This window comes from Crotalus tigris, unplaced genomic scaffold (assembly GCF_016545835.1).
Source record: "Crotalus tigris isolate CLP2741 ecotype Arizona unplaced genomic scaffold, ASM1654583v1 scf7180000017847.2079705, whole genome shotgun sequence".
NCBI lineage: Eukaryota > Metazoa > Chordata > Lepidosauria > Squamata > Viperidae > Crotalus > Crotalus tigris.
The window spans coordinates 1,802,169-1,821,218 of NW_024096670.1; the positions used below are offsets into that span (position 1 = coordinate 1,802,169).

Genomic DNA, 19,050 nt, shown 5'->3' on the forward strand with positions numbered 1-19,050 from the left:
TATTACATACCTGCTTTGAGTTGCATTTGGTTTTCTGCTTCAGGACTGTCTCCCTCCCTTTCAGATGAGGGATTTCCAATGAGATTTAGGTTTATTCAGAGTAAAATTTGTGAGATCGCCTACTACCTCATAGTTCCCTTCGTCCGGTTAGATCCCACAGGCTGGGCCTCCTTCAGGTCCCGTCAGCCAAGCAGTGCCATTTGGCTGGGCCACGGGGGAGGGCTTTCTCTGTGACGGTGCCCACATCTTGGAACCAGCTCCCCCCAGAGATTAGGACCACTCCCACCCTGTTGGTTTTCCGCAAGCTGCTTAAGACCTGGCTTTTCCGGCAGGCCTGGGGTTTATAAAATCTGACCCGTGGATGAATGTTATTGTATTGTTTGTTTTGTTAAGTTATATTGTGTTTTTATTGTTAACCGCCCGGAGTCTTGCGGGAGTGGGGCGGTCTATAAATTTTAATAAATCAATAAATCAATCAATCAATAAATAAAATCCAGCAGGCTAAAAGAAGCCTCTTTGACAAGCCAAGGGACATCTCTGTTTTTTGGCCTTTGACGTGGCTTCTTAGAGCGACATTCTTTCTCTGAGTGACCTGAAGAATGATTTCTGTTTTCTCTTTGGCAGATATTCGTGGCCTACAAGGATTTCTGGATCAGGCTTCGAAGCTGGGACTTGACGTGTCTTTACAAAAAGTAGACAGAAACATCAGCAGGGTTTTTGCCATCCTTTTTACCTCCATGAAAACGGAAGAGCTGAACCGCTACCGAGATACGTTACGAAGAGCCATCTTGCTGTTGAGCCCAAGAGGAGCACAAACATTCATCAATGAGGTCAGTGCTTTCTTCCTGGAATCTTTTTCTTAACTCAAAGTCATAGGAGAAGTGAGTTTGTGTTTTCGCCTCTCTTTTTGATGTTCCTCGCTGTTCTAATAGCTTTAAAGATGCAAAGGTAAGGAAAATCTTATCTGCTATCCATGTTCATGTGACTGATAGATGAACACAACTGGATACCCTCCACTGATAGGAGTGATTAAGGGGTGTGGTCAGCTTATTTGGGAAATGGTTCCATACATTTCCCTTATTTATACTATATTTATTTATGCTAACCTGGGGTTTTCCTGTTTGGGAAAAGCTTACGTCATATTCACCGCTGCTGGGGTTGTTAAATCTGAGTATCACAAGCTTAATGTAGTAAGGCAAAGAAGTACCATATATGCTGGCGTACAAGGCGACCCGGCATATAAGACATCCCCCGTCTTTATCGCCAAGCCGCATTCCTAGAACGTCGTCTTATACGCCGGAAACTACCAGTATTTCTGGCGTATAAGACAACTCGGCGTATAAGATGACCCCCATCTTTGGTGCCGATTTTAGCACTCACGGAAGTCGCCTTATACGCCAGCATATACGGTATGTATGATTTGAAACGGACTGATATTTCATATATTTTTAGTGGATCTGATGAATTACCCCTATGGGAAAAGTAATTTCTAGATGAATTAATATTTTAATGAATGTTATCGTATATAAATGAATCAATAATGTATTTTTGACAGGGATCATCAGCTAATTAATCTTCACGTGGAATTATGAGGAACAGTTAATTGCTCTTTTTGAGGCAATGGGAATAAAGAATTATGGAAGCTCATAAAATCGAAAAGGTTCAGAGTGCAGAAAGCTGTCTAAATGCATTCTTCTTTATTAGTTTCTGCTTTGTTTAGTTTGAATAATATAGCATTACGTAATATGCTTTTTTATTTGATAACAGTCTAGTTATCATCACTATGTGGAATGATGTTCTCGTTGGTTGATATATATTTTTTCTCTCCGTCTCTTTAATGAAATTGATTTTGAGCAACTTGAAAAATCAAAAACAAAAGTTCACACAAACGCAATAGATCTGATAGAAGGAGGGATACAATTTTAATGTTCTCTAGTTATCTTTTTATGGTTCATCAAATGTGAAACATAGTTATGGTTCAGGGCCTGAACTTATATTTAACATTTTATTTATTAACCGGTTGGTGGCTGTCTTATTTGCTTGCAAAATGTAGACTGTTGTTTTTTTATTATTTCCTTTCCTGGAGAGAATATGAAATGAATTTTCACTGCTTTCTTCCGAGTTGTCTTTTTTTTTTCTTTTTAAATATTTCCCAGCCTCATCTACAACCCTGTGGGTTTTTTTTTTCTTTGCTTGTTTTGTTTTCTTTGTTTGTTTTGTTATGCTTTCTAAATAGCAGCCAGGTATAAACCCGTTTAGCTTTTAAAGAGCAGCCAAAGAAATGATTAGAAGAAAATTTAGAACAAAGAAAACATTACTTCCTACTTCAGTGGTATACATTGCATCATTAACCTCTGGAATCCATTATATCAAAATGTAGCAATGGCCATTAATTTAATGGGATTAAATATCTCAGTGAAAGACCAATCTTAGAGGTTTTGAAGACTCAGGGTTGCATATGAGTTGTGGAAAACCTATCTCTAAATATCAGTTGTAAGGGAGCAATAGTTGCAGAGGGTGTGAATCCGTCTCTTGCTTTTGTGAGTGTCTGAGAGGATTTTATTGACTTTCATGAGAAAATGCTGGACTGAAATGGGATTTATTTTGACCTTGCCAACTTGCATGTTTAAGGCCTTGTGTGGGCCCTGGATCCAACAGACACAAGTTTTTATTGTACCCTGAGAATTATGACAATATACTCTGGAAGCCGAACTCTGTATGTTGCGTTGCGGGGTTTGAAAACCTAAGAGAGATGTTCAAGGTATCTTTCTAGAGATGATGTTCTCCGTTGTTTGGTTGAAGGGCCCTGGGTTTCATTCTGTGCAGGCGCTAGATCAGTGGTTCTCAACCGTTTTAATGCCGCGACCCCCAACCGGTCGTAAGTCGAGGACTACTTAACTGGTCGTAAGTTGAGGACTACTCAACTGGTGCAGCACTGTTTGCAGAATGGGACTTTTGGCGGAATCAGCAGGGCAGAGACAGACTGGACAATTCCTATTGGCTTTTGAAAGCCCATAGAATTAGACTCTATTCAAGAGAGTCTATTCTATTGGCTTTCAAAAGCCAATAGAATAAAAGGGAGTAGCACAGCTAAGGAAAAGGGGAAAAAAATGGCGGACTGCGTTGTTTGGCGACCCCTGTGAAATGGTCGTTCGACCCCAAATGGGGTCCCGACCCACAGATTGAGAACCACTGCACTAGATTCTTCCATCCTTCCTTAGAAAGATTAAAGTGAGTTGTTGACACCATTTCAGCTAATTTAAGGTTGTCCAGGGTGCTTTGAAATTGTTCCCCTTATATTATTTGTGGTTTTCCGACATATCAAAGGATATTCTTCCAAGCTGCCTGACAAGCTTGCTAAAAAGAATCTGGATACATTAAGGACTGTGTTATATTTCTATTCATTCCAGCAGCAATATTTCATTATGTGCTTCCCTTTAAAATACATAACTTCTGCTAATATTCAGGTTTGCCATTCACATGTTACAAAGGCAGTGGCCCTGCAGGATGTAAAGTTTAAAGGGTAATGCATTAAATTATCATGCTGCTCAGACCTTCCCCAGAGAAAAAGGGCCATTACAGGAATTATTAGGCTAATGATCCTGATATTTTTTTTTCCAGATCCCTGCAGGAATACACGTCTGGGCTGAATTAAGAAGTAATTTGTTCAAAAATCTTCTGTTACTGAATCTTGATTGATTCAGCAAAGCTTTAGGAGACCGAAAAGGTGAATAATGGCACCATGTAATCTTTTTAAAGGCTGTATGCCTTTGAAATATGCTAAAGGGGATAATTTGGCAATCATATAGGCCATATGGAAGTTAGCAGGTTACTTAACTCTATACTATTTATGAACCCGTGAGCCACCTGCACACTTATTACTGTCACTAGGGGAATGAAATACAGCATTTTTACTCGGGTTGAAATGTGGCATTTGAGATAAAATGAATTTTTAATACGTTTGGGAAGAAAAAAAAAGAGATATTGTCCCATTCTTGTGAGGTCTGGGTGACCTGGTTCAGTTTCTGTCAAGGCCAGGGAGCTATTCTGCAGGAAGGATAGCTAGGCAGATTGTCCTTTTGGTGCAATCTATCTTTTGTCTTGGAAAGACTAAAAACGCTCTTGAGGGAATCAACGGCCAAGCTGTTCAGAGAAAGAACTCAACCAGAACCGAAAATGAAGTTTACAATGGCAAAATATTAATAGATGAGTCATCTTTAAAGTATTCAGATCCTTAAAAGGGGGGGAATTTTGCTCCCCTTCCTTTTTTCGTGGAGCTAAGTGAGAGGGCTGGAGGCTACATGGCTTTTTATTATGAATCTCTGCTTGGTATTATTTTGCTTCTCTGCTTCTCAAGTTTCAGAAATGAGGGAAAAACAGGCTGGGTAATATGACTAAGACGGGTGGATCTGTGATGTTGGAAATATGGTGATGAATGTGTTTCTGAAGGGTGGCACCACAATTCCAGTGTTATCCCAATTTGGTCCTGAGACTAAATTTAAGATTTAAGACATCCTCTGTTGAAAACGAGATTTAAAATGAAAAATTGGGATCAAGTGGTCCAATTCACTGTTGATGTATGTATATTTTGCTTCTTCATCAAAACACTCTGCCATAGAGAAAGTCTGAAATAAAATCCAGAGAACTGTGCAAACGTTAGTATAACCCTGAACTCATTTGACACCCAACGTTAAGCCATAGTTGTTGGCTTCATGAGATAAAATCCATTTGCAAGCCACAATGGCAGAGAATGTAAGGCACACCACACAGGTTATGGTTGAATATATATGAAACACTAACTTTCCTTGATCTAAGTTGCAATGGAATTAAGTTTTGAATCATAGCTCTGCTGACTTGAAAAAACACAGACAACAATTTGTGTATCCATGCAATTTATATAACTGCTGGCATCACCTGGCACATGATGTGGTGTTTTACTCTCCTGGTCTCTTTCAAGGTAGTGAGGAACAAAAAAGCAAAACAAAACAAAATAAACAACCCAGTTCTGTAATTCGATGTTCATCAGAATGATCTCCCTTGTAATGTGAGTAGAATAGATAAACTTTGGAAGCTTTGGAGAAATATCAATGCTTTGACTAAAGTTCAGTAGCGTCTTGACAGGAGGAGAATAAGATATCACCAATTTAGAGCTTTGATGAGAAGCATAATTCAGTTCTATGACTTAAATGGCTTCCCAAATTCAGTGACTTATTTAGGAGGTGAGTGATATTGTCAGATTAAGGAAGATGCTCTGATGATGATCAGAGTATAAATGCCACATCTGGGCTGCAATAATTCATATCACCATTATGTTCCAGGAAAAAGTTACAGGAAATACTGTCCCTTGGTTCCATTATGCGGCCTTCAGGAAGTTGGCATTCTTTTATATATAATCATTATATTTATCCCCCATTTGCAATCCAAGGAGATTCTTGGTGGCTTGATAGTAATACAGATATCATTAAAATACCCTTAGTCTAATTTTGCTTAGGCAAAAACTGAAGAGAGTTAAATATTTAAAACAATAAATTGAGGCACAGGACTAATATCTTTATTATTATAATCTGTTACACAGTCAGCCAGATGTTAAGATTGAAGTTGGCATTTTTATCCACTTATTGAATCTTTTCCAAGAATCTGGATAGGCAGAGGTGGATGTTTGATAGTGTTACAGATATTGTCGCAAGGTGGAAGCTGTTTTGAGTAAAGCTGCCTTTTGTGGTTGACTGATGGTGAATTTGTCAATGTCGATGGTGTTCAAGTGGTGCTCCAGCTATTTTAGGATTGCACCCAAGGCTCCTATTACTATTGGTACAATCTTTGCTTTCTTTTACAATCGTTCCTCTTTTATTTGGAGGTTTTTGTACTTTGTGATTTTTCTCCAGTTCTTTCTCTTTGCTTCTGTTGGCTCGAGGTGCTTCTCACATCAACTATCCAGACTTTTTGTCTTTCTTGTTCCTCTTATTAAAAAAATCTGTTTAATGCCTTTTGAATTTCATGGGAATTCTGACAATCAGATACCAATAGGTAATTGGATGGCTTGAGTCTAATTTAACTTCATTGCTTTCAAATTGTATCAGGCCAAGGTCAGCACCCCTAACTTCAATGTATGTATTTGTGATATTTATGTGTTTCCCTTTTTCCAGCTCTGATTTTCTGGACTGTTCTCCCACCCAGTCTGTGACCAGTCTGTCTCCAGAGCCTGACCATTTCAGCATATAATTGCCTGTGTTTTGTAAATTGCTTTATTAGCCATTGTTCTTTCTATTTAACCAAGAAAGCCATGCCTGCAACGATCCAGATGTTTGATAGCCTTTTACATTTAATAATAATTGGTTTTGAATGCAAAGGGCAAAATTGTGTCAGGTACTTAGAGCAATGACTGTAAATAAAGCTGCTCTTGAGATAAATTTATCTTTCATGTTAGAATCTCCAGTGGTGGGAATCTTTTGAATGCAGACAATCAGGTTAATCTGAACACATGCAAATTACGATTCCATTACTCTGCTTGTAATCCTTTTTAATGGAGAATTTCAAGTGAGGTAGGCGTGCTGATGGAAAATACTGCAGATCGTGTTCCCATAATTCTGGCTGTTCAATTAATCATGAATAATCTCAATCTTGTTTCTGCCTGACTGAATGACGTGACCTTTAGATTTATTCCACCAATGGCTGAGGAGTGGGCAGGAAAGGGCCCAGACTAAAAAAAGGACTTTTCCCATGATAGGGTTAGAACTGAATTAACTGTTAATGTTAATTGTCTTAGAATTGTTCCACGGAAGAACAGCAAACTTAAAAAAATCTCTCAAAACGTTACATTTCTTCAGCATCAGTTTTGTAATACAGGTAGTCTTCGACTTACCTCCACAATTGGGCCCAAAATTTTTGTTGCTAAATGAGACCTTTGTTAAGTGTGTTTCATCCCCTTTTATGATATTTCTTGCAACAGCTGTTAAGTGAACAATTACAGTTGTTAAGTTGGTTATACGGTTGCTAAGTGAATCTGTCTTCCCCATTGACTTTGCTTGTCCAAAGGTCGCAAAAGTGGATCACATGAACCCGGGACGCTGTGCAACCGTCATAAATATGAATCAGTTGCCAAGCAACCGAGTTTTGATCACGGGATCATTGGGATGCTGCAATGGTTGTAAGTGTGTCAAAAGTCACTTTGTAACTTTGTACGGTCACTAAGCAAACTAAGTTGAGGACTACCTGTATTATTTTAGGGTTCTGGGTGGGATTAGCCTGCTCTTGTTCTTAGGGCAAAATGGGGCATGTTGAGGCAAGGCTGTTGGAATAATATCTGCCCACAAAAAAATAATATTTTAATAGTTTGGAACCATTTGTGCCACTTTCTCCCTGATTTAATCCTGGATTGACATCTTTCTCTCTTCACTTATTTACTTATAGGTGATTTATCTATCTGGCTGCTCTATTTGTAAATTGCAACTCTGTGTGGCTAACAGAGAATTAAAGCCCCCAAACCATAGAAATGGGTTGTATAAACAGAGACATAGAATCAAGATCACGCAAGGTATTAGTACCGCTTTATAAAACCCTAGTAAGATCATGCCTGGAATACTGCAGCCAGTTTTGATCATCATATCACAAAAAAGATGTTGAGTTTTGAAAAAAAAATCACAGAAGAGCAACTAAGATGATCCAAGGCCTGGAGACTAAAACATACGAAGAACGGCTGCAGGACTTGGGCTTGGTTAGTCTAAAGAAAAGAAGAAATAGGGGAGACATGATAGCAGTATCCCAGTGTTTGAGGGGCTGCCACCAAGAAAAGGGGGTCAAATTATTCTCCAAATAAAGCAACAGAGGGCAGGACGAGAAACAATGGTTGGAAACTGATCAAAGAGAGAAGCAACTTGGAATTAAGGAGAAACTTCCTGATAGTGAAGACAATTAACCAGTGGAACAGCTTGCCTCCAGAAATCGTGGGTGCTCCATCACTGGAGATTTTTAAGAAGAGACTAGATAGTCACTTGTCTGAGATGGTATAGGTTCTCCTGCTTGAGCAGGGGGCTGGACTAGAAGACCTCCAAGGTCCCTTCCAGCTCTACTCTATTCTAACAAAAATACCTAAGGAAAAATGACAATCACCATATTTACAGTCCCACCATTAAAAGTGGGCTTCTTATGCACAGTTGTTTACATATTCGGAATAGGAAAAAAAGTGAACAGAAGTGTGAATGCCCTTTTAATCAGTACGTCTTATACTTCCTTTTCAAGAAATAACAGCTTTCAGAGACTTCTTTTATTTCAGCTGAGAGTCTTTGAATTTCGCTCTTGGGTCTCCCGCTTGTTCACTTTTGTTGAATTCTTCCAGTTTAGAAGTATTGTTAGTACTTTTTTGCTGATACAAAATCTCCAGATTTTCAGTAATGCTAATATCTGGGAACTGAAGAGCCTTCTAAAACTGTAGCTTTTCTCTAAACACTTCACAGTTCAGTTGGAGACATATGACTGTCTGAAGCCTTGTTGAAATATCCAGCCTCTTTGCAGCTTAGTTATCATATTTCATAAATATTTAGTGGTAAAGCTTGTGTTCCTGTTGTAGTAGTGCAACACAGTTGGGGTGATTAGGACATATGATATTGCCAAGGGAGTAAATAATTAGACTTTCCCTCAAAAAAACAAACTGGATTTAGGCAGAGTTGGGAGTATGTGACTATTCAAGTTCCTGATGCTGTCTGAGCTTGGTGGTTTTCTTGCAGACATTTCCTTACCCAAAGCAGATAACATCATCAGTGCACTGATATGATGATGCCTGATTTGGTAATGAAACATCTGCAAGAAAACCATCAAACTCAGTAAACACCAAGAATCTGACGGTTTAACCCTGAGTTACAAGTATTCTATCAGTGTTCAAGTCCTGCAGAACAATTATCCCTATGTCATTTTAGTTGCTAGGTGTGAGGGGTTTCTTCTCATTTATCCTGAAGTGGGTAGGATCTGGAAAGGCTGAATGTTGCCGACAAGAAATACAACAGGAAAATAGCTTGCTTTCATATTTCCTGAAGAAAGAATCAATTTAGTCCAGGGATCGCCAACCTTGGCTCTTTTATGACTCGTGGACTTCAACTCCCAGAATCCCTGAGCCAGCATGGCTCAGATTGGAAACCTCTCCCTTTCTCCTCAGCATGACTGGCTCAGGAATTCTGGGAGTTGAAGTCCACGAGTCATAAAAGAGCCAAGGTGGCCTACCCCTGATTTAGTCCATTTACAGAGAATTTCTAGGGAAAAAACATCAATGTTTCATTTTTTTTAATACTTAGGTTCCCCCTCTCTCTCCCCCACCCATAAATGGAGCAGCACTTTTAATTCAATTGTGATGTTTTTATTCACTGGCATTCTTTTATGACAATATATATTTCTCTTGTTCCTACTCTAGAATAGTGGCGCTCCTGATACTTTATGGAAACAATTGAGTTATTGGGAGAGAATATTAGCCAACTAATCCCTATGCCAGGGGTAGGCAACCTTGGCTTTTTTATGACTCGTGGACTTCAACTCCCAGAATTCCTGAGCCAGCCATGCTGAGGAGAAAGGGAGAGGTTTCCAAACTGAGCCATGCTGGCTCAGGGATTCTGGGAGTTGAAGTCCACGAGTCATCAAAGAGCCGAGGTTGCCTACCTCTGCCCTATGCTTAAACATTGGCCCACTTCACTTCCCTCTTTCCTTCCTGATATTCATAGTATCTTATATATGTTTTCTCCCATTGTATCTTCACCTTAAATCTGTGAACTAAGTAAATCTAACTCTCCTTTTTCATAGCTTACACTAAACATAGTATACAGTATTATCCTATGTACCTTTAAGTTACACATGGAAGGATTGTCCTATTTCAGTTCAACTATAAATTCTCCCCCCCCCCATACATATATTTTATGAACTTCCATGAAAGGAAGGTTCTTATACCAAATTACAGGAGGCCTCCAATTTCTTTGTGGAGTGTATCAATTCTTTTTTTTTTTTTAATGTCAGCAATAGAATTACTATGTAAATGCCAACGAGTGTTTTTCATACCATGGCATGGTGAAATTTTATTTAATCATTTTGCTTGTGATGGCCACTTTACATGATTTAATGCCAGCATTACATACTTAGAGATAAAATATCATAAACAATAAGGAACAATCTAAATTAAAGTGGATGAAATGCAAACAAAACCTTTTAATAAGACAAAATACCTAAGAATATCCAAGACCCAAATATAAGCTAGAGTCTCTTCCTTGGAAAAATACAGTAGATAAAACCTAAAATCTTTGCTGCACAAAAAATAAAACATTAATAAGCTGACAGGAACACCTTGGTAATTTTACTAGCCTAGAAATGAGCAGACCCCATGGTTCCGACAGATGAAACTCTTCAAAAGAACTTCAAAGCATTGTTTACCTTAAAGAATCTTTATTTTGAGTAGCATAACATCGGCAGTGCATAATCGAAGCCAAAAACTGAATTTCCCTCCCCTGAGCACATAGTATCAAAGCACAATTCTCTCCTCCAGTTAACAGTCATAAATCACATTCCCCAATTAGCTTGAAGCCTGGGCTTCCTCTCCAGTTCTCCAGCCTGCCAATTCCTTATCAGCTCTGGTTACAATAACCTTGTTTCTCACACTAGGTCTAGTGTTGTTATGTCTAGCTGGACTCTCGTTCACATCCCCCCTCCCAGCATCATCTAACTCCAAAAGCAAAAGGTAAAAGATGGCTACATTTCCATCTGTTGTCAATACAAAAACATCCGATGTTAACAGTGTTAATAGATGAACTGAATAATATGAGCTTGAACATCCAAGCTATGATGGTAATTAATGTATATGTATTTGGTTATTTATGTCCTAATTAATTCCACTGTGAACTATTGAAGTATCTCTCTCTGGGCTATGTTTGCAAACAGCTCTGAAACTGCAAATTCTGCAAGCAGTTCAGACGCAGCAAACTGAGAAACGTAGCTGTGAATGTACGTCATTGATCGGGGCCTTTTTAATCTTGGTGCTTCAATATATCTGTCTCTAAAACCAGTTGAAATCCCCAAGGTTTCTCCTAAAATTAAGCTGTCTTGGGAACTGCTTTCTTTCTGAACAAAGAACCTAGAATAATAGGATTGGAAGGGATCTTGGAGGTCTTCCAGTCCAATGCCTGGGAAACCCTATACCAAGGGTAAGCAGCCTTGGCTCTTTTATGACTCGTGGACTTCAACTCCCAGAATTCCTGAGCCAGTCATGCTCAGGGGAAAGGGAGAAGTTCCAAGCTGAACCATGCTGGTTTAGGAATTCTGGGAGTTGAAGTCCACGAGTCATGAAAGAGCCAAGGTTGCCTACCCCTGATCTATACCATTTGGGACAAATGGCTGTCCAGTCTCTTCTTGAAAACCGCCAATGTTGGAGCACCCACAACTTGCATCTGTACAATCTCTCAATCATCTTCAGGGTTTTTTCCTTTTATGGTGTCGGGAAAGCCCTCATAAGCATGTAATGGTTCTTTAGGTGGTAGTGCCAAGACTTAGGAATGTCAGATTAATGGCTAAATGATGGGTTCATTGTTGGTTCTTAAATTAATTTGTCACAGGTAGTCCTCCATTCATGACCTCGACTTATGGGACCAGAGTGTCTGATACTAACCAAGTTAAGTGAGTGATGACTGATTTTATGCCTGTTTTGCCACAGTTGTTAAACAAATCACTGCAGTTGTTGTTCAGTGAATTATGTGGTCGCTAAGCAAATCTAGCTTCTCTCATTGACTTTGCTTCTCAGAAGCCAGCTGAAAGGGTCGCAAATGGCGATTCTGGGATCCAAAGATGCCAGAACCATCATAAACTCATACTAGTTGCCAGATGCCCATATTTTGCCCATGGTTATGCTATGAGAGCCTTACGTGTGAAGATTGGTCATAAATCACTTTTTTCAGTGCTGTTGTAAACTTTGAAAAGCCACTAAATGACTGGTTTTATCTTTTTAAAACCACTTTGATTTAATGGGATATATCACGTTGAACTTCTAATTCACTGACTTGTTTTAAAGCTGAGCTTGATTCCTGGTGAGGCAAGTCCCAAAGGTTTTGTGGCCTAAAATATGGTTGTGCTTTGGGGTTACCTCATTGCAGAATTGTCTTCATCTTCCCTCCCTGTGTCAACCAGAGCCCACCCTCTCCCAAACTGGTGGCTGTGTTGAGGGTTTTGCAGTTTATATAATTGACCACACACATTGCATTTGGAATGAGGCTGATAGACAATGTGTACTAAGGAAAGTTGCAATGTATGGCTGTGAAAGTTGGACCATAAGAAAGGCTGAGCGCAAAAGAATTGAGGCCTTTGAACTATGGGGCTGGAGAAGACTCCTGCAAGTCCCATGGACTGCAAGGCGATCAAACCGGTCAGTCCCAGAGGAGATCAACCCTGACTGCTCTTTAGAAGGCCAGATCCTGAAGTTGAAACTCAAGTCCTCTGGCCACCTAATGAGGACTCACTAGAGAAGGACCTAATGCTGGGAAAGATGGAGGGCAAGAGAAGAAGGGGACGACAGAGAATGAGGTGGCTGGATGGAGTCACTGAAGCAGTAGGCCTGAGCTTGAATGGACTCCAGAAGATGGTAGAAGACAGGAAGGCCTGGAGGAACGTTGACCATGGGGTCGCAATAGGTCGGACATGACTTCGCAACTAACAACAACTAAGAAAAGCCTAGCACAATTCAGGTGTTTCAATAGGTGATATATCAGCTGTCCATCCTTTAAGCTTAGTACAGTTGCTATTTTGTTCTTTATGGACAGTGCAAGGGCTCAGCTGTAGGAAATCCAAGGCATTTGCCCCCATACCTTGGTTTCCCCACTTGTGTTCCTTGAGGTAGGGTGGAAATGGCGTTATCTGAGTCACTCTGCTTACCTTTTGCCTTTACTCCTGAAAAATGCTTTATGCAGGCTTGTCCACAACAGTGTTTCTGCAGCAGGAAAATCCACAAGCTGAACATGTTTACTAGCAGAATAGTGTGGTATCATTTTTATTATGGTAGAGAAAAATGAACTTTCGTATGAAAATGCAGCCCGTACATGAGAGCGTCAGTCTGTTTGGGTATGAGTTTGTGTGGCATGTTATTTGCAGGGTCTTTGTCTTTCCTAGAGAGAGAGAAAAAGACCAGGAATAGGAGGCACAACATCTCGTGGCTTGAATTTAAAGCTTGCAATGTTTCTTTCCTTTAAATCTAACTTCTGCATCCATACCTCTCAAAAGCCTGGTTATTGTCAAACTACATTGTCAGCCCAGATCAATCTCGGTAGGTATCTCCCTTTGAATTCCATCTGTATTCCTTCCTTCCTTCCTTCCTTCCTTCCTTCCTTCCTTCCTTCCCTCCCTCCCTCCCTCCCTCCCTCCCTTCCTTCCTTCCTTCCTTCCTTCCTTCCTTCCTTCCTTCCTTCGAAAGAAAAGTCTTCATCGTGGTTCAGTCCAAGCTGGGAATAAACATGGTGATTGCTTTAGGAAGAAAGTTGTAGTTTATTGAAGAGGAGAGCCAGACAGAAAGATAGCCCTGGAAGAAAAGAGGGTAAAAAAGGGCTGAGCACATGTAGGGAGTGGAGCCTTTTGTTTGGAGTTGCTTCCTATTCCTGTTTTGAGGCTTTGTATTTCCTGTGTCATGTATTTTGACCTGTGTCCCTTTGGCATCTGTGAGTTAATCCTATTATGTCCTGTCTTAGAGTTTGGGGAGGTGTATGTAGATTTTAGGAGTCTTTGTCTTCCTAAGCTTCTAGCTTCAACCTTCCTGATGGTTTACATCTGCATTCCTATATATTTCCTTCTCTGGGGGGCTGACTTTCCACAATTCCTCCCTCCCTCCCTCTCTTCTTCTCTCTCTTTCCCTTCCTTCCTTCCTTCTTTCCTTCCTTTCCTTCATTCCAGACCCACTTTGCTGTCTCTGGTGTTGCCTAAATAATACTCAAATTGGGATGAACTTTTAAAAAGCTCTGCTGGCCAGATCAAGGCCAAGTGCTCCAAAAATGGCCTCAATCTCTCTTAATAGCTTTTGAATAGCTGGGTCTGCACATATACGCATCCATTAAACATAACAAGGTGGGATTTTGTGGCAGTGTAGATTTCCTTGTCATCGGCTTGGGTGTGCATATTATACATACATATATGCATATCTACAAATGAAAGATTACCCTTCCTTATTCTTTTCATCATGTATTTATAGGCAGAATTAATCTACCATAAAAGGTAGATTACTGTCTTTATAACACACTGGTTACTAAATGAAAAAAGCTTAAAATTGGCTTCCTACAGCTCATACAGTGTGTATTCTATGCACTTAAGGGTAAGGATCCATGCAATAGACAGTGTGATGATTTCGTTTTGGAGAGACAAAGGATAATGCCCCATACAACATAACTCCTATAACTGAAAAAGATGTAATAGTTATTAATTAGTGATTGGCTCCAGAATAAAGACAGTAGAACAGAAGAATGTGCTGTGTGGACTCGACCTCTAGTTTGTTGAAAGAAAACTCTTCATCCTGGTTCATCCAAGCCGGGGATAAATAAACAACATGGCAACTGCTTTAGAAAGAAGGTTGCAATTTATTGAAGAGCCAGACCAAAAGATGGTTCTGGCAGGAAAGAGGAGAGAAAAGAGAAGGGCTGAGCACATGTGGGAAGTATGTTTTTATACCCTCTCTAGCCTTTTGTTTGAAGTGGTTTCCTGTTCCCATTTCAGGCTTTGTATTTCCTGTGTCACGTATTCTGACCTGAGTCTGGGTGTGCCCTTTAGCCTTTGTGAGTTAATCCTATCATGTCCTGTCTCAGGTGGCGTATGCAGATTTTAGGTCTTTGTCTTCCTAAGCTTCTAGCTCCAACTTGTACAGCAAACCCCTTTGAGGATTTTATTCTCTGTGTTGAAGGAAAAGTCTTCATCATGGTTCAGTCCAAGCTGGGAATAAACAACATGGCGACTGCTTTAGAAAGAAGGTTGCAGTTTATTGAAGAGGAGAGCCAGATAGAAAGATGGCTCTGGCAGAAAAGAGAGTGAGCACATGTAGGGAGTGGGTTTTTATACCCTCTGGGGCTCTTGAGGTTTTTTCCTGTTCCTGTTTGAGGCTTTGTATTTCCTGTGTCATATATTTTGACCTGTGTCCCTTTGGCATCTGTGAGGTAATCCTATTATGTCCTCTCTTAGAGTTTGGGTGTGGTATGTAGATTTTAGGTGTCTTTGTCTTCTTAATCTTCTAGCCTTCCTGAATGATTTGCATCTGCATTTGTACAGAGCTGGCTTCTGCTTGGGGGAGGGAGACCTGGGGCTATCAAGGAAAACTGGGCATGCTTTTCTGCCTCTTTAATATTTGGAGGAAATATATTTTTCTGCTCTTTTAATATTTCCTTCTCTGGGGGGGGGGGGCTAACATCCCACAAGTTCATACCGTGGAGTCCACTGGTGCTCATTGAGTCTGGTAAACTCTTTGGGGATATAATTGATCTCAGGAGCCTTTCTGGATATAAAATGATAGACCATAATAACTAATGTTTCTGTAATGTTGACATATTAGAGACTGCTAGCCAGACAAATAAGGCAACACCAATAATACCTCCATATTGTGTGGATACAACGGACAAAAATATTGCCCCCCCCCACTTCATCCTTCTCAGTCACCAGTTCAGCATTGGATGAAAAGGAAAGGTAAAGCTGGCTATCCTCTCAGATTATCAATACAGCCCCACTTCTGTGAATTGATCTCCTTCTTCTCCTGTGGAAATGAATATGTTTCAGCTTATAAAAAAGGAATATTAGGTCAATACAAGGAATATTTTTTTCACAGCAGTGAAGTTTGTGTTGCTCAGTTGATGGATCCATTTTGTAAGGTGGCATATATTTTATGGTGCATAACTTAAAAGAAAAAAAAAAGAATCATTACATCTAATTAGGTCCACCTATTGTGGACAGCATACTAAAAAGCAGAGACATCGCCCTGCCAACAAAAGTGCATATAGTCAAGGCCATGGTTTTCCCAGTTGCAATGTATGGCTGTGAAAGTTGGACCATAAGAAAGGCTGAGCGCCAAAGAATGGAGGCCTTTGAACTATGGTGCTAGAGAAGACTCCTGCAAGTCCCCTGGACTGCAAGGCGATCCAACTGGTCAGTCCTAGAGGAGATCAACCCTGACTGCTCTTTAGAAGGCCAGATGCTGAAGTTGAAACTCAAGTACTTTGGCCACCTAATGAGAAGGAAGGACTCACTGGAGAAGAGCCTAATGCTGGGAAAGATTGAGGGCAAGAGAAGAAGGGGACAACAGAGAATGAGGTGGCTGGATGGAGTCACTGAAGCAGTAGGTGTGAGCTTCAATGGACTCCAGAAGATGGTAGAGGACAGGAAGGCCTGGAGGAACGTTGTCCATGGGGTCGCAATGGGTCGGACACTACTTCACAACTAACAATAACAACATTGTGTCCCTTTGGTTGGGACAACAGTGATCATCTCTTTGGCGTCATTTGCCCATCCAGTTTATGAGCATCTTACACTGTTCAAAAACTGAAGGACATTAAAGTAATCAAACGATAAAGTAATTCATTGCTACTCCTCTTTTAGTTTGTTTCTTTCAGAAAATACAGGTAGGCTAACACACTATTGATATATTTATACTGTAAATCAGTTTCTTTTTGAATAGGCTATATAAATACTTAAATTATATCTTGCATTTATACATTCTCAGGCTTGAAAATAAGCCAAGATCTGTGGAATATCTGGGGTCACATGCTACATGAATATATTTGAAATGCAAATAGCAAAGAAATGATTTTGCCATTTGGAACAAGCGATAATTATCTGCGAGTTAAGTACCATTTACCTGAATATTTGAGAAGGCTAATAAATGATGACTCATTTAGTTCTTCAACGAGATCTCCCATTATTATCTCACGCCTTGAATATTTGCTTGTCCCAAAGCAATGCTAGAAATACCAGATCTACACGCAACTGAGCTGGTTTTACATTTACATTGAATAAATGCAGAGGGGGGGGGATAGACAAGTAAATCTGGAATCATATGCCATTGGCTATAGAAAGCTCCAAGCAGTTGGTTTCCTTAGAAATGCTAAAGACTTCGCCTTTTGAAAAGCTGTTGAACAGTTAACTGGAAGGGACCACTAGGCCTGCACAAAGCCCCTGAGCGGGGTATTTGCCCAGGCAGATTGGAATAAGCGAGGCCTTAATGTTGACCATTCTTTGAGACTCTTGTGTGGCCGTTTCAGAAGTAATTGCTGTTTTTCTCTGCGTGGGACAGCCAGAGAGAGGCCACGCGCAAGCAGAAATGGCGGTGCTTAGCTTCCAGAGCTTTTCAGAAGACACCTCTGCTTCAGAAACAAGGGACCCCCTTCCGTCCAATGTATTTTGCAAGCCTCTCTTTGGAATATTTTGCACAGTCTTCTTCACCGATCTGTCTCCTCCTCCTCCTCCTTCTCTTTCCCCTTCCCCCCCCTCTCCTCCTCTTCCTTCTCCCGTCTTCCTCCTCTCTTTCCCCTCCTCCTCTTTACAGATCTGTCTCCTCCTCCTTCTTTCCCCTTTCCTCCTTCTCCTCCTCCCCTCCCCCTCCTCCCCCTCCTCCTCCTCTTCCTTCTCCCATCTTCCTCTTCCCCCTCCTCCTCCTCCCTTTCCCCTCCTCCTCTTCACAGATTTGTCTCCTCCTCCTTCTCTTTCCCCTTCCCTTCTCCTCCTCTTCCCCTCCTTCTCCTCCTCCCCTCCTTCTCTTCTTCCTTCTCCCATCTTCCTCCTTGTTCTCCTCCTCCCCTTCTCCTTCCCCTTCCCTTTCTCCTCCTCTTCACAGATCTGTCTCCTCCTCCTTCTCTTTCCCCTTCTCCCTTCTCCTCCTCTTCCTCCTTTCCCCCCCTCCTCCTCCTCTTCCTTCTCCCATCTTCCTCCTCCTCTTCCCCCTCCTCCTCCTTCCTTTTCTCCTCCTCCTCTTCACAGTTCTGTCTCCTCCTCCTTCTCTTTCCCCTTCCCCTTCTCCTCTTCTTCCCCTCCTTCTCCTTCTCCCCCCTCATCCTCTTCCTCCTCCTTTCCCCCTCCTCCTCCTCCTCCTCCATTTCTCCCATCTTCCTCCTCCTCTTCCCCCTCCTCCCTTTCCCCTCCTCCTCCTCCTCCTTCTCTTTCCCCTTCCCCCTTCCCCTCCTCTTCCCCTCCTTCCCCTCCTCCCCCTCCTTCTCCTCCCATCTTCCTCCTCCTCTTTCCCCTCCTCCTCCTCCTTCCTTTTCTCCTCCTCCTCTTCACAGATCTGTCTACTCCTCTTTCCCCTTCCCCCTTCTCCTCCTCTTCCCCTCCTCCTCCCCCCTCGTCCTCTTCCTCCTCCTTTCCCCCCCTCCTCCTCCTTCTCCTCCTCTGCTGGAAAAGGTCGCTATGATGAGAATCCTGATCGATCTCAGGGAAGACTTCCCAAGAAATGCATGTGTGAATCCAACTGCCTTACTATTCCTCATTGCAGCTTCTGAAAAGTGGCGCGACCAGCCGGCTGTGTCCACACTGTGGAGATATCCTATAAATTCCAGAGGGGCGTAGTATACTATAATTGAAAAAAAAAAAATAGAATTTCTTCCTGTATCGGTCATGCATAAAATGTCACTGTATGGAAGAATAGTAAGTACTGGAGTTATTCTGAAGTTCCATTTCACTTGCTGTAGATTTTATCACTTAAAAGGAATAAAATGACAATCTTTCATCTGGCTGCACACAAGGTCACACTGCCACAGTTCATAAATGGTTGGCATGTCTCCTAAGAGGCCCCAACCATTTGCGCTTAGACAAGTCTCTCTCTGAAATTAGAATTGTATATCCTTTGCTTACACTCCAAGAAACAGTCATGTTTCTAAGAGTAAGTCTGGAGAATCATTTTCCAGGAAACCTGCAAGGAAAAATCTCTGTAAATTGTTCCTGCTGGCTTGCTAAAAAGGGGCCATATCCTGATTTCCTAGAAATAATGTAATAGTTGTGTTGAGTTAACATTAGAAATCCTCCTTTTTCTGCAGTTATGGCAGTCCCTGAATTATCGGAAGTGCCTTGTAATAGCAGGAAAAT

General features: G+C 41.0%; 1 protein-coding gene across 6 annotated transcripts in view; it reads left to right on the top strand.

Moving 5' to 3' along the window:
- GRID1 (glutamate ionotropic receptor delta type subunit 1) overlaps positions 1–19,050 on the top strand; it is a 681,623-nt gene that overhangs the window by 427,835 nt on the left and 234,738 nt on the right. For all 6 annotated transcript variants that reach the window (XM_039343408.1, XM_039343409.1, XM_039343404.1 and 3 more), the window contains exon 4: positions 625–830. In XM_039343408.1, the coding sequence (XP_039199342.1) occupies positions 625–830 (206 nt within the window). The remainder of the gene's footprint in view (positions 1–624; positions 831–19,050) is intronic.